General features: G+C 42.6%; 1 protein-coding gene across 1 annotated transcript; it reads left to right on the top strand.

Moving 5' to 3' along the window:
• The first annotated feature begins 1,041 nt into the window (after positions 1 to 1,041).
• Positions 1,042 to 14,147, top strand: Eef1e1 (eukaryotic translation elongation factor 1 epsilon 1). Its single transcript, XM_036186751.1, has 4 exons — positions 1,042 to 1,194; positions 3,430 to 3,630; positions 4,977 to 5,072; positions 12,795 to 14,147. Exons 1-4 carry the CDS (start codon positions 1,108 to 1,110, stop codon positions 12,933 to 12,935), a joined length of 525 nt encoding a protein of 174 aa, XP_036042644.1. The 5' UTR covers positions 1,042 to 1,107; the 3' UTR covers positions 12,936 to 14,147.
• Positions 14,148 to 14,945: the final 798 nt, after the last annotated feature.

The following is a 14,945-nucleotide window of genomic DNA, read 5'->3' as shown; positions in this document are numbered from 1 at the left end:
TATAGCTATATCATAGTGCAAAATGCTTTTATGTCCAATATCAAAAGTCCTCATGTCTATCATAGTCTCAGCATTGTTTATAAGTCTACAATTCAAAGCCTCTGAGCCTCTGGCAGTCTCTACTGCAATCCCCTGTGTGATGGTTTGAATAGGTATGGTCCTAGAGACTCACGTGCTTGAATGTTTGGCCCATATGGAGCAGGTGTGTCCTTGTTGGAGGAAGTGTGTCACAGGGGTGGGCTTTGATGTCTCATTTGTTCAAGCTATACCCACTGTGACACAAGGTCTCCTTCTGCTGCCCGAATATCAAGATGTAGAACTCTCAGCTCCTTCTCCAGCACCATGTCTGCCTGCATGATGCCATGCTTCCCACCAAGACAATAATGTACTAAATGTCTGTAAGCCAGCCTCAGTTAAAATTTAGTCCATTATCATCTTGGTGAGAAGCATGGCAGCATGCAGGCAGACATGGTGCTGGAAAAGGAGCCAGAAAATTCTACACCTGGATGGGCGAGCAGCAGGAAGAGAGTGATACTGGGCCTGCTTTGAGCATCTGAAACCTCAAAGTCACTCTCAGTGATACATTTCCTCCAACAACGCCATACCCACTAATAGTGCCACTCCCTATAAGCCTATGGGGGCCTCTTTCATTCAAACTGCCACAGAACTCAAGTCACCTTGCTTGCTCACTGGCCCTTCTCTATATTTTTAACCAAGATTGGTATATAGTTTTCTTATTTGGAGAACTCTGTGATGGGTTTTATATTTATAAAACAAATAGCCTAAATTTTTATTCTATGTTCTACAATAGTGTTATAAGCATTGCAATGATTCAATCTTTAAAATTCTGATACACTGTTCTGTGAAACTATGTGGATTCCGTGCTTTTCTTGGAGAAAAAAAAGTCTTCACTACTCCCTGCAAAGCCATGAACCTAACGCAGAACGTTGCTAGGCCCCGCCCTCTATTAAAGAGCCGCCCCTCTGCGCAGGCGCGCTTGCCGTCCGTCCAGCCAATCCGTGGGACAGATCTTTGGGGGCCGGACTTCCTGCTTTATCAATGCCCTAGCAGTCCCGGTTCCGCCTCCGCCGGGAGCTGGGCCAGAAGATGGCGGCGGCCGCGGAGCTGAAGCTGCTGGAGAAGTCTTTGGGGCTGAGACCGGGGAATAAGTACAGCGCTCAGGGCGAGCGACAGGTGAGGCGGGGCGGCAGGAGATCAGCGAGTTGGCCCGGAGCTTACCGGGGCTCGAGAGTGGATCCGGCCGGGTCTCAAGAGTGGACACTGCGCCCCACGTGCGTACGGGACGGGCCCTGTGACTCGGTCTGGACCTCCAGACAAATGTCATCATCCCCTCTGGGAGCTGAAAGTCGGTTAGGGGAGGCGTGGGCAGAGCTGTGGGTTGAGATCCCTCTCGGCGGCCGTGAGTGCTCCTTTTATTCAGCGACCACCTTACGTGCAGTCATGGGGTTGGGGCGGGTATGCCGCCGGGGACTCGCCCTGCAAGCTGCTGGCTGGCTCCAAGGTCAGGCGAACAGTACAGAGTGGTTCCTGGTAGCCGCTTGGCGGAGAGAACAAGGAATGGGGCCGTGCTCATTCCGGGAACACATTGGCTTGGATGTGCATTGTGCAGAGAATTGAGACAGTTACCTGGTGTGGACTGTGGGGTGCCTGGTGAGATGTAAGGATTCCGATTTCTTAGGGTGTTGAAAATGAGTTGTTTGTAACATATTATTTGCCTTGGAAAGACTGTACTAGAGGAAGAACGGTAGTGGGAAACCCAATTTGAATTGTATTTGGGGGAGTGGTTCCAAATAGCTTGTTCTTGTTTGGGCCCTGATTTTTTTTTTTTTTTTTCAATTAGGTGCAGGTTAAATTTTTGTCCAAAATGTAGCAGTCTAGGCTGCAAACGCCAGCCTTCCCAGAGGTGATGTTCTCTGACTCTATCTGGTTTCCTTTGCATCAGCCACTGCTTCTACGTTTGGCTTTGAGAACTAGCCAAGATATGAATGTTGCTCTCGATGATTATTTAGTATGAGGGACAGTCACCAGCAACTAAGAGCCCAACAGAACAATCCCTGAGGAGGAATTCAGTAAGGAATGGCACAGAGGAAGTGGGGTTCTGTTTGTTTATTTGTGTTTCGAGACAGGGTTTCTTTGTGTAGCCCTGACTGTCCTGGAACTCACTCTGTAAGCCAAGCTGGCCTTGAACTCACAGAGATCCACCTGCCTCTGCCTCTGGGAGTGCTGGGATTAAAGATGTGCACCACCATGCCCAGCTCCTAGTTAATACTTTCACCAGGTGTGGTTTTTTAATTTTCCAAAGAATCCAAGGTCGAATTCTGGTCTCCAAGGCTTGCATGTGGTGCACAGATGTACATGAAAGCAAAATACTCATATACATAAAATAAAAAATTTAAGTTTAAAAGAAAACCAAGCAAAGAAGTTGTCCTCATTCTTGTGGAATTTATTGATTCTAAAGGGGGAAAGAAATCTGTTTCCTTTGCCTTGTAAGAGTTCCAAAATTGGTTGTAGGTGATATCTATGAGTATTCTCAGAGCATGCCTAATTGATGCATGAGAAGGTTACATTTACCACGGTATTAGTCCTTGTAGTTTTTAGTGAACTGAGTGGTTACATGAAGAGGTGATGAACATTACTTCTGGATGGACACATCAGATTGCTGGTACAAGTATCTCAGGCTGGTTATTCCTCTGTTGTGGTTTTAGACATGTTTCAAGAGAATTACTACAAGGCAGAAGCCAGGATTGCTGAATCACTGTTTCAATAGTTTCCTCAAACTTCTGTAGGCTTTACTTAAGTAAGAAATAAACTTTTAGGTGGCAGGGGATGTGTTGGTGCAAGGCCCTGGGTTCTATCCCCAACGCTGCAGAAAATAAATATATAGACTTACTAAACCAGTAAGATTTTAGATGTAGTAAAGCTGTACAATCTAATTTGTCTAAACAGGTATTATTTGGTTTATGGGTAGGGGCAATCTGTTTTTCTTATTTTTTGGATTGGTGGCAGGATCTCCCTATGTAGCCCAGGCTGGCCTGAATGTGTAATCAGTCCTCTTGCCTCAGCCTCTCAAGTTGCTGGGATTACAGGCATGGGCCACTACATGTGGCCAAGTGTGGGGAATACTGAGTGAAATTAATAAAGTGTTATAGTTTCTGTTTTTCCATGTTGTATACTCCTGGTTCTGAATTTTGGTAACATTTAACCAGTTTCTGTAGTGTTATGATCAGTTACATTATCCAGCATGCCACTAAATAATAAATCCTGTGGCTTCTGGTGTCTTAACTTCCAGTTATACATAATTTAATGTTATAGAGTATTTCTGAAAATTGGGGATTTTTGTACTTACCTCCAGTTTACAATCATGGTCTGCTTTTAATTTTTTCTGAAGAATTTTTTTCTCTTTTTTAGGTTCCAGTTCTACAAACAAACAATGGCCCAAGTCTAATGGGATTGGCTACCATTGCAACTCATCTAGTCAAGCAAGCCAATAAAGAGCACTTGCTAGGGAGCACCGCAGAAGAGAAGGCAATTGTTCAGCAGTGGTTAGAGTACAGGATCACTCGAGTAGATGGACACTCCAGTAAAGAAGATACCCACAGCCTGTTGAAGGTATCTGGACCGTTTCTGTAGGCTGTGCTGCAGGAGCCAGGAAGCACAAGTCCTTCCCCTCGGGGTCTTTAGTCAGTGGCCTTCATTCCCATTCCCCTTTGCACTGAGGGAAACAAGTGAGTCCTGTGAGGCATCTGTACAGAGACCTAGCAGGACAGTGGTTACCAGTGCCTCGAGGCAAGGTGGGGGGGGGGGGGGGGGGGGGGGTCGGAGAAGAGCAGCCATTAATGTCAGTGCTTTAGTTTTGCATGATAGAAAAGCCCTGGAAATTGGTTTGAAACTGTGAACATGCTTAACTATACAGGCTCAGCCTTCCAGGTGCATTCTTAAAATGGTTAGGTGGTAAATTTTATGTTATGTATATAATCTTAATTAAAGTATTTATATATATAGCAAAGTGTAACATGCATATTTATATGTATTTATAGGTATGTGTGTGTGTATATAATATATATATAGTGTATATACATATATGTGTGTATGTATGTATACCAAACACCAATAACAATTTTCTGGAGCGAATCATCTGAGAAATTTTTAATGTTGGGAAAATTTAACAAGAGCATGATTTTTAAACTTTGCATCTGTAGTTTGTGTGCATGTGAATGTTGTATGTGCATGTGTGTGCACATGCAGCTGGAGGCCAGGGGCCAACCTTAGGTATCTCCGATTTTCTCCACCTTGTTTGGTTGAGACAAGTTCTCACACTAAACCCAGAGCTTACCGATGGCTAGAGAGGTTGGCCAGCAAGCTCTGGGATCCACCTGTCTCTGTCTCCTCAGCACTGGGGTTACAGGCATACACTGCTGTGCCCAGCTTGTATGTGGACGTTCATGTGCAGGCACTTACACTGAGCCATCGCCCCAGCCAGAGTGAGCATCTTTATACTATAAGAACAAACATTGCACTCTGACATGATCATAGATGGTGTTTAGTATGTTGTTTCTATTGTGGAGTTTTGTTTTTTTCTTTTAGGTGATCGGCATCCAGTTTGTGATTTTTTTTTTTTTTTTTTTGAGCTGGGGATCGAACCCAGGGCCTTGCGCTTGCTAGGCGAGCGCTCTACCACTGAGCTAAATCCCCAACCCCCAGTTAGTGATTTTTTATTGTCAATTTTTTTGTTTGTTTGTTTCCAAATGGGTCTCCTCACACTGCTTTCACCCCAGTCTGCCTGCCTCGTTCTCCTAAGTGCTGATGTGAGCCACCACACCCAACATAAAGATGAAGTTGAGGAAATTAAGTTTCAGTACTTTTCTTTTGGGTGGCCTTCTGAATGTTTTAGGCCATGTGCCACAACAGCTTCATCATGGCGGTTTTTGAATTAAAACACTTTTCTCTTTTTTTAGGATCTTAACTCCTATCTTGAAGATAAAGTCTACCTCGCAGGACATAACTTTACCTTGGCGGATATCCTTCTGTACTACGGGCTCCACCGCTTTATAGTGAGTATTCAGGTGGTGGTTAGGTTTTTTCTGTAATATCCAGAATCACTTTTTTTAAATGTTGTGAATTGTAATCAGATCTCCATTTCAACTTATCAAAAAAAGTTATTTTTAAAGAAGGCACTGTGGGCAAGACTTGCCACATAGTCCATTTGCACGGCTGCCCTTCCTCTTCTGCTGCTCTGTGTTCAGCTCCTGCTCCTGCTCCTCCTCCACAGCCTCTGCCTCTGTCATCATCAGCCCCCCCCCCCCCCCGCACTCCACCGTACCCCACCTTCTGCACACCTCCTGCCCGAGCTCTTGAATCAAGTACAGTACCTCGTTGCTAATCCTGACATAATTTGATGAGTCGTCTTGGCTTACGTATTTCCCTTGCCATTGAGTGTGGTCCTTCTGCTTGACTTGGCCACATCTTTCTGCCACCTTCAGCTGCTCTGCTGTGCTCTGTAGTTACCGCCATGTTAAAGTCTTCGTTTTCAAAATGACGTAAGTTAAGAAAGTTTCTCACTCCGATTGCAGCTAGGCTTTGCAGTTGTCGGCTCTCCTCCTTCCCAGTGTCCATAGGTCTTTCTCTCTCTGACTTCCTTGTCATAGAGCCTTCCTCCTTCACACTTCCTCTTCCTTCAATGAATTCTTCATCTTCAGCCCGCCTGCTTGTAAACCCTCAATCACCTTTTCTCCCGTTGCTGGCCTCAGAAGGGAACTCCCCCTGGCCTCACATGTCAGCTTCCCCTCCTTGCCACCCTCGGGGGTCATCTCCCAAACTCTGTTTCCTTTATTCTCTCATTCCTTCACATGTATCCTCTAAGCACTTGGTTAGTCTCTACATTTTAAATCATGTGCCATCATCCAAAACTTATTTACAAACACACACCCCTATTTTCTCCACTCTACTCTGTATAAGTGTCAGCTAATTACTTCATGCAATATTCCTGAGACACAGCCAGGTCAGTCAGGTATCTAACTAATTGGCAGACCCAGGTCCCAAACTCAGGCAGTTTGTCTTGAATTCATGCCTCCTTAGATCGTTTTTTGGGTTGTTTTTGTTTTTGTTTTTGCCTTAAAAAAAAAAAAAACTCTCAACTCCCCATACCTCCAACACCCTTATTCCATTGTGGGAAAATACCTCAACATTTTCTGTAGTCTCTACTTCATATATCCAGTCAGGGCCTGGTGTCCTCACACCCCTATCTCTTCCTTCCTGGGATCTGGAGTGACTTTTGCCTGAGTATCAGTCAGTTTTATTATCTCTGGTCCATATTAAGAAGATACAAATAGGGTGGACTCTATGAGTGGCCAGTAGGCCAGGCTTTTTCCTTCTCAGTAATTTAGTAGTTCCCTAATCCCAGCAAGTACAGATTGTCAGCACGGAGGACTTCCTTCTGGTTCCTGCCACCCTCTGGCTTTGGCCCTGTCTCTGCCTGAGCTGTGACACCCCTGACGTCTGCTGGCTACTGGGCTTTTCCTACCCGTGTCTTTGCTCTTCTCTTTTGCATCCTGGTCCTTGGTACCTTCCTCTACAGTTGTTTGTGTGTCCTCAGACGTCTGTCTGTCTGTGCTCCAGCTCTGCCTCCTTGCATAGGGCTGTCTCAGACTCCCGAAGCATCCTCTCTATTGTTTCTGTTTGAGCCTGTGGAGGACTTCCTAAAGCTGGACTTTATTTTGCTTGTATTGTAATTACTATTTGGAAATCTCTGTCATAGACTGCTTATGTCATAGTTGTAGAGATTTCTTTTTTGTCTGGCATAATCCCTGGCACACCTCATACAGTCAGGCTTCCATAATACCAAGTAAATGTGAATGTTATTGTGTCTGTCCAAGGAATAGGATACATATATACTTGTGTAGATAGATTTTCAAGGACCAAGGCAGATCTTGGTGAATAAAAAGCCCTTTCTACACTGTAAGCCACCACAGTAAGAAGTGATAGTTAGATTCTGACTTCTGCAGTAGCAGGTTCCAAATGACCAGATTGAGCCACGCACAGAGCAGAAATACAGAAAAAAATCCGGTCTGCACTGGACATCTGCAGGCCTCCCTTGTCTTTACCTCGGACTACAGTGTACCATGTGCTGGCCCCGCACTTGGCTGAATTCAATAGCACCAGCCTCCTGCAGAACTAATGAATTGTCTTAGTGTTAGTCAGCCACTTAAGCCATCCTTCTCAATTCGGATTTACTTGACTTTATTAATAGTTATTCCCCAAGTTGGGTATGGTGAAACACACCTATAATCCCAGCATTTGTAAGACTGAGGCAGGAGGGTTGCTACAAGTTCAAGGCTAGCCAGAACTACATAGTGACATATAGGACAAAGGAGGCTTTTTTTGTCAATTGGGTACATTAGGTTCTGTAACATTGTAATGGCCTAGTTGATTAGCTTAGCACAGCACCCCTGTTCTACACTTTAAATATCGAGTGTCTCCAGTGTTGCCCACTGTGCTGTATTTCAGAGGGACTTAAAAAGAACATAGACCTTTATTTTTTTAAGGAACTACTACTAATCTCGTTGAAAAGATAGATTGTTTTACATAAAAATAAAAAATTAGAGGAAATGGAACCAAGTACTGATTTCTGGTCAGAATATGATTTGATCATTTAAAGAGTCAGGTAATGCAGGAAAAAGACACATGACAAATATGTACAGGATATGATTGTCCTTGGCTAGAAAAGGAATTGTCATTATCTAGAGTTTCTAACAGGTAGAATGGCCATATAATTTCTCATCCGAAAGCAGCACGTTTAGCTGTGAAAGGCAGCTTTCCATGACTCTGCTACAGGGAAATGTAGGTGAATGGTCCCTGAGCTCAGAAGAAATACGACTCATTTTCACAAAGCCAGGAATGTGAAGTCAGTGTCTTACTTCCTTGTCGCCCTCCTGACTCAGCATAGTGACTTATCCAGATGCGAACTTGTGAAATTAGCAGTTTCCTTGTATTCTGTACCCATATGTGTTCTATTTTATGTTGTACACCTACAGTGAGATGTAGTGTTTAGTTACATTCTTCGCTGTATTTAGAGTAATTTATTTACATGTGAAGAAAGCTTCATTGGAGCTGAAACATCCCAGCCATGGCAGCCTCTTTATTCCATTCTAGCTTCACTGTATCTTAGTAGCTTCTTGAACATAGAATGATGACGTGGTACAACTTACCTCATTTCAAAATGAAAAAAGCCTCCAAGGGAAAGAGGATTTGCTGCTAAGGTATCTAACCATCTCCCTTGGTGGCAAACATACAGTCTTTCAGCTTGGGGGAGCCCCTGCCTTGACCTGAGCAAGACTGTGGCTGCCTTACCCAGGTGCAAGGGCAGTTACATCTCAACAGAGTCGGTCACTTTTACAAATTTAGCTATGGCACATATTTTGGTGTTATTTAATCTGGGAGAAATGTGCAGTGACTGTCAGCAAGCTAGCAATTGTCTGCAGAGCTCTAAAGTCTGGCTTCCTGTAGCATAAAGCTGTCAGTAAAAAGGACGATTCCTCCCATCTGATTCAAAACAAAGAGGATAGTAAAGTGTATGAAACTCAGGCAAACTAAGTGCGTATTTGATTTTTTTCCTCTGCTGGGCTCACGCAGATCGTGGGCAGAAACCTGTACAACGTTGCACTGCCATAGCAGTGAACAAAATCATAATTTTATTGTACAAAATACTCCTCGCTCCAGCTGCACAGTTACTTAATTATGAGTCTGGCACCTTGAAAGACCTTTGGTTTTCAGGAGACTTTCAACTGTTTCCCTCAGTTCTGAATATTAAAATCAGGGTTATCCTAATCTTTAGCCACTTAAACCTACTTACATTTTCTATTCTGGAATATGTATCTTCTACACCTGTGGCGACTGTTGTGATTAAAGGTATTAGGGTTATCATTTTCAAAGCAACATTGAATAGAATAATTCCTAAATCTTTTTGTTGACCATTACCTTAGGTTTGTACAAGTCCAAGTGTATGCCCTTTCCCAGTCGGAGAGCAGGCAAGGTATTCACTGGAAGGAAGACCTTCTTAAGGAATAGGCCTCATAAACTAAAGCCCTCATGGTGATAGGGTGACAACATGGTGTTAAGTGACATTTTGTTAACTGGATCTGAGTGTACACAGGTGTGAGGGAAGTGACTGCTCGGTAGTAAGTTTGGCTTGGCCACCTGCTTGTGCTCATCAGCTTCTCCAGCTTTGTTCCCGGTAGCAGTATACTGATACTTGCCCAACCTTGCATTCCTTCACTTAGTGTTTTATGTTATTAAATCCTTACTCTGTAATCGGCACAGTGTCTGAAACAAAACCTTCAACAGTCAAGGAACCTTGGGGTAATCAAATCACCCCCTTAGATGGTTTCTGTTGGAAGCCGAGAGTTACAACTCTGGTTGAGAATTTCTGAAATCAGGTCTGACTTAACGCATCTTGGCATGTTATATTATGCTTTGTCAACAATGCCCATAATGTGCCTGTTGATTCCAACTCCATCACCAACTGCCTTCTTCAGTGATTCCTCTGAGTGACAGTCCCTTATAATCAGACTGTGCCTCCAGATTGTTAGAATCCTTTGGGATGCTGTGGATGGCCCATGAGATTGTTCTGAGCGGAAATACATTTGTTCTGAGCACCAGTGGAATTTGGTTCTTGGAGAAGGAAAAGAGAAGAAACAGAAAACAGTAGGAAGCAGTCCCAAGAATAGTGACTGTCCAGAGCCAGCCTGGTGCCAATGGAAGGATAAAGCCTGGCCAGTGCTGAGGTCAGGCTGCAAAGGGTTGGCGTGAATATTTCCCACATTTCCTAGTGGAAAATAAGTCAGTCAGAATATTATCTGTTTGGCTTTAAAGTTCAAAGTCATTACTGAGTTCCAATATAAACAAAAATGAGTAAGTAGGAGGAAGAGCCGGCACCACGAGAGACACTACTGTCTAGACCAGTGAGAGGCAGGAAGCAGCATTTGCATTGGGTTCCCCTGTTAACAAATAAATAAATAAATAGGTGAAAGTGCTAGGAAGCCAGTGTTATAAATGAAAACAGCCCAGGGATCACATCAGAGCCATTTTTTAAAATAGTATCAGTTCAGTAAAGAGAATAATCTCTTGGTTTATTGACAGTAACTTTATGTGAAAAATGTTTTGACATACCAGGTTCAGTCATCATTTTCTCAGACTCAGACAAATTCCAAAGCCTAAGCAGTGGGAAGGACATTAAAAGGATGCTCTGGCCCATTTAAGAAGCCTGTGTGTTTCTAGTAGAAGAGTAAGTTAGCTTAAACCAGCCAAGACTACTGTGTAATAGATCATCTATCCAAAATTTGTTGGATTAAATTTGAAAATATTGGGAGATTTAGAAGCTATTATAATAAAAATGATGTTCTACTTAGGTTGGACTATAGTCCTTATATTAGAGACTCCAATTGTGGCGTTTGGAGGATGGAGCATATTTTGATTTATGTCATCAGTTGCTATTATTTTAAATAATGGGCACCGTAGCAACAAATACTAGTTTTGTATGTTAGCAAATGTTTCACAATATAAAATATAACATATGCATATTCCTTTTCAACCTGGTTCAAAATATCAGTGCACAAACTAAAGACGAATCAAATAATTATTGCTACCTTAGTGTTTAGAATGGTCTTACTCTGTATTTTAGTTCACCCTGAAAAATAACACCCCGTGAAATGGCTAAGTAGTTTTGGTATAATGAAATAACTCTTAAATTCTAAGGAGGTTATCGTTCATTCTTTCATTTTGCAGTCAGTACTGGGAATGGAACCTAGCACGAGCTAGACAGGAATGCATTATGCCACTGAGCTACACCCCCACCCCTAAACTTTTTAAAACCTTGCCTTTCGGAGCCTTCGAAGCAACTCAGTGGTAAAACACTTGCCTGACTGTAGCAGGAATCTTGAAGAGTCTTATTAATAAAACCAAACCCAAGGCCAGTTATTGGGGTGAATGCTGGAAGATCAGAGAAGCAGAACAAGCCACAGCTACCTCATCTTGCCAGTTCCTCAGCTGATCCTGTTTCCTCAGACTGAATGGGTCTCAGCTGAACTACTGCTAGAAGCCTTGAAAGCTTAACCAGCCAAATGCTTCTAGTTTCTGGTCTTCACGCCTTATAGATCTTTCTACTTTCTGCCATCACTCCCTGGGATTAAAGGCTGGATTTCTTGGGATTAAAGGCGTGTGTCACTGTGCCTGGCTGTTTCTAATGTGGCCTTGAACTTAGAGATCCTGAGGGATTTCTGTCTCTGAAATGCTAGGATTAAAGGTGTAAGTGCCACCATTTTCTGGCCTCTATGTCTGTCTAGTGGCTGTTCCCCAGATAAATTTATTAGGGTGCACAATATTTTGGGGAACACAATACCACCACACCTGACATGTCAAGGCCCCATATTCAGCCCTTGACAACAAAAAAAGAGCAAACAAAAACCTAATTTTCCCTTTAAGTCCATGATAAAATTTATAATATATTGGTAAAGAGTTAGAAAAAAAATAATTCATTTACGAAGTGTTTTCTGAATATAAACTAAGGCCCACAAGTGATTACTTCATGTTTCTATATTAATGTATCACATGCTTCTGTTATTTCAAATGTAAAAATCAGCAATAATTGAAACCATAAATTCTCTTATAACAAAGTTAGCCTTCATACTGAAGTTGTTTTGTGTTTTGTAATAGTTGTTGCACACTCACTTACCCTTCATGTTGCTGGGTCCTGTGACTTGACAAGTATTGGTCTATAGGCACACCTCCATACAGCAGCGGCCTTGGGATATCACCTCACTAAGAGCCTGCAGACATGCAGACCTCTGCTTGGAGGTGGACCTGTGGGGCTCAAGTTGTTTCTGTGTTTATTTTCTGTGTGTTAGAGACTTACATGTCCTTTATAAACGTTGAATTAACCACAGGAGAAGGGTTGTATCACCCACACATGGGATCAGAGCTGCCAGTTACTGCCCTTCTTAACTTCCTCTTACTGAACAACCTAACTCCAAAATTTGTCTTAGAGAAAATTCTTGAGTTACCACCTACTTTGGGATGTGATCCCACGGGAATGATAAGCACCTCTGTCTGCATCCAAGAGAGTAACTGATATGAATCACTGCTGCGTCCACTAAAGCATAGGTCTTTACTACCACAGACTGAGGTGTGTTGTCTTAGGTCCCTTTCTAAGTCATGTGCCACTAGACAGCCTTTTCTTGTAGTAACTATGAGCACTTTAAATTAAGCTGGTCACTGTCTCAGTGGAGAGGGAAATTGCCGGAGTCTTCGTGTGCTCGCGCATGTGTGTGTGTATAAAATATGTACGTATGTAATGTATCTATGCACACTTTCTTTTTCATTAAATGGTGTTCTCTCGTTAAGTATGTTAGACATCAAAAACTTCATTTTTGAGGCTTGCTTAGAAATCGGAGAAAGAACTGTATCTTAGCCTTTTGAAAGTCCTTACCTCATTTTCTTTTTCTAATAAAGGGAGAAACCCTTTGGGCCTCTAAATTCTGTATTAATGTCAATTTTTATATTTATGGAAAGCTTGATGCGTTCCTAGAAAGCACATCTGGTTCTGACCTGATACTAACAGATGTTGTTGCTATCACAGCTATCTACAGTTTTCCCCTCGGTGTGAATATGTTGGCTGTGAAACTGGGGGATTAGGTGGTTTTCAGTTTCCGTTACCTCCTAGTGCTGACAGCTCTGCCTGTGCACAGTGAACATTATACATTGTGTTTTTAATCTCTACTTAGGTTGACCTGACAGTTCAAGAAAAGGAGAAATACCTTAATGTGTCTCGCTGGTTTTGTCACATTCAGCATTACCCAGACATCAGGCAACATCTGTCTAGTGTTGTCTTCATCAAGAACAAACTGTATGCTAACTCCCACTAGCAGCCTCTGCAGTGCGGCGGCGGCGGCAGCAGCAGAGTAATGGAAGATATTTTGGACCATGGTACTAATGTAAATTACTATGACATCATTGTTTCTTTGTTAATGTTGGTAGACTTTTTAAAGTGTAAGCTCAAGTCTGAATGTTTTATTTGTCCCTTAGTTAAAGCTTTGCAGTTTTTTAATGTAAAAATTCAACTGTTAGCCAAACAAATCACGAATGTATTACAGATTGTCTCGTTTTTTATAGGTGAAATTCATTTTAATAAAAATTGCAAATCAGTGGCTCAACCTTTAAAAAACAAAGTCACCCTGTCAGTGTTTCACATCTGCTTTTTCGTGTTTTTAAAACTCGTTTTCCTCTTAGATATTTATAGTAGTTTATTAAACGCTATGATAAATTATGCTGAGGATTCAGAAGGGAAGACAGATGTTTGTTTTCAAATTATTTATGTGAGCTAGTAAATGTGATTTTAAAAATCAACTTTTGTTTGTTTCTTTCTTTCCTGTAGTCAGTATTTACTGAGGTGAAACTAACTACTGAGCCCCCACCGAGAGGGAGTTAGTTAAATGAATTCCTCTTAAGCTAATCTGACTCCTTTCTCTTGTCAGGCATACTGAAAGACAGACTTAGGAAACTGGGCTTCACCATCTATCGCTTGACAGAGAGCCAGCCAGCACTCTCGGGGTCTGCCATTACAGTCCTGTGACGAGCCAGGACACTGGATACTGTTAACCACAGCTCTGGACATCCTGGAACTCTCACTAGTGTAATAGTAAGAGGTTATTGAGAGTTCAAGACCTTGTCTGTCCAAATAAGAGAGCTAGAGTCAGGCATCTCATGGCCTTGCATGTTCATAACCCAGCCACAGGATGGCTGAGTCATTAAGGATGGAGATTCAAGGCCAGCCTAGACTACACAGGGAAGTGCTTGCCTAGCATGCACAAGGTGTGTGTTCAGTCCCCAGAGCCAGGAGAAACAGAAGGGAGGGAATCCTAGGCAGTGTGATTCAGAGTTGCGGTGAAAGAGGAAGAAATTTGGAAATACTCAGCACTTTGGTTGAGTCTTGTTATTCCTAAGCGTAATTTTAAGCAAAGCAAAAGCGCCACTTCTAAATATTACTACAATGGAAGCCAGTCTTTCAACACTTGTTCTTTCAGGGAAATCTTAGCTCTGAACCATCAGTGTTCAATAAAATAAAGGTATTTAAAATTTCAAAGAACAAATGAAGTAGTTGCATGTTGCTTGAATTCTAATGGCTCCCTCGGGGGAGGGAGTGGGGGGCATCAATGGCATAGATACCAGGAGTCTGTTGAAAGCAAATAATGAACTTATTTATTCAGTAACAGGGAAGGCCTCCTCCCAGCACCCAGTCTGTGTGCTTGTCCCTCATTGGCTGGGCACGATCACAAACTCTGACAGCTCCTGTTGCTAGGTCCTCAGGCCAACTCCAGGTTGGCTCATAAGGATTACATTATGTGCATGCCTTGGCAACTGGTCTGAGCCAATTTCCTTGACCCTATGGGCCTGTCTTACTACAGTTGCACACTTTAACAATTATATTACAAGAATTATAGCTCGATAAAGTAGCATAATAAGTCAGAATTAGACCACTCTCACCCTAATTAGTGATGAGACACCGGTTAAATCAATGCATCTGATGAAATTCCTCTTCTGAAGTAGAGGTAAAGATCACTGATCTTGTTTCACTTTCGATGGTAATCATAAAAACTCCCTGTCAGTCTCTTCCCACCTGCCATCCCTGAGATACCAGCCTGCTCAGCATGGGAACCCATCTGAGGTAAGACACAAGTTGGTAGTACATCTTCTAATTGCGGAAAAACCAAACTCACATTACCACCTGTAAAATCGGGTCCTTGTTTCCATCAAGATGTAAAAGCTTTCATATTTTTTACCTTATGCTTCTGAGACATCCGTGAGATGCATCTAAAATGTGACCACTTAAAAAAAGTGTGCTATTCAGCCTGGCGGTTGCACGCCTTTAATCCCAG

The sequence above is a fragment of the Onychomys torridus genome, chromosome 5 (assembly GCF_903995425.1).
Source record: "Onychomys torridus chromosome 5, mOncTor1.1, whole genome shotgun sequence".
Classification (NCBI taxonomy): Eukaryota; Metazoa; Chordata; class Mammalia; order Rodentia; family Cricetidae; genus Onychomys; species Onychomys torridus.
The sequence above is the reverse complement of the archived record's forward strand: the minus strand, read 5'-3'. Positions and strand labels throughout refer to the sequence as shown.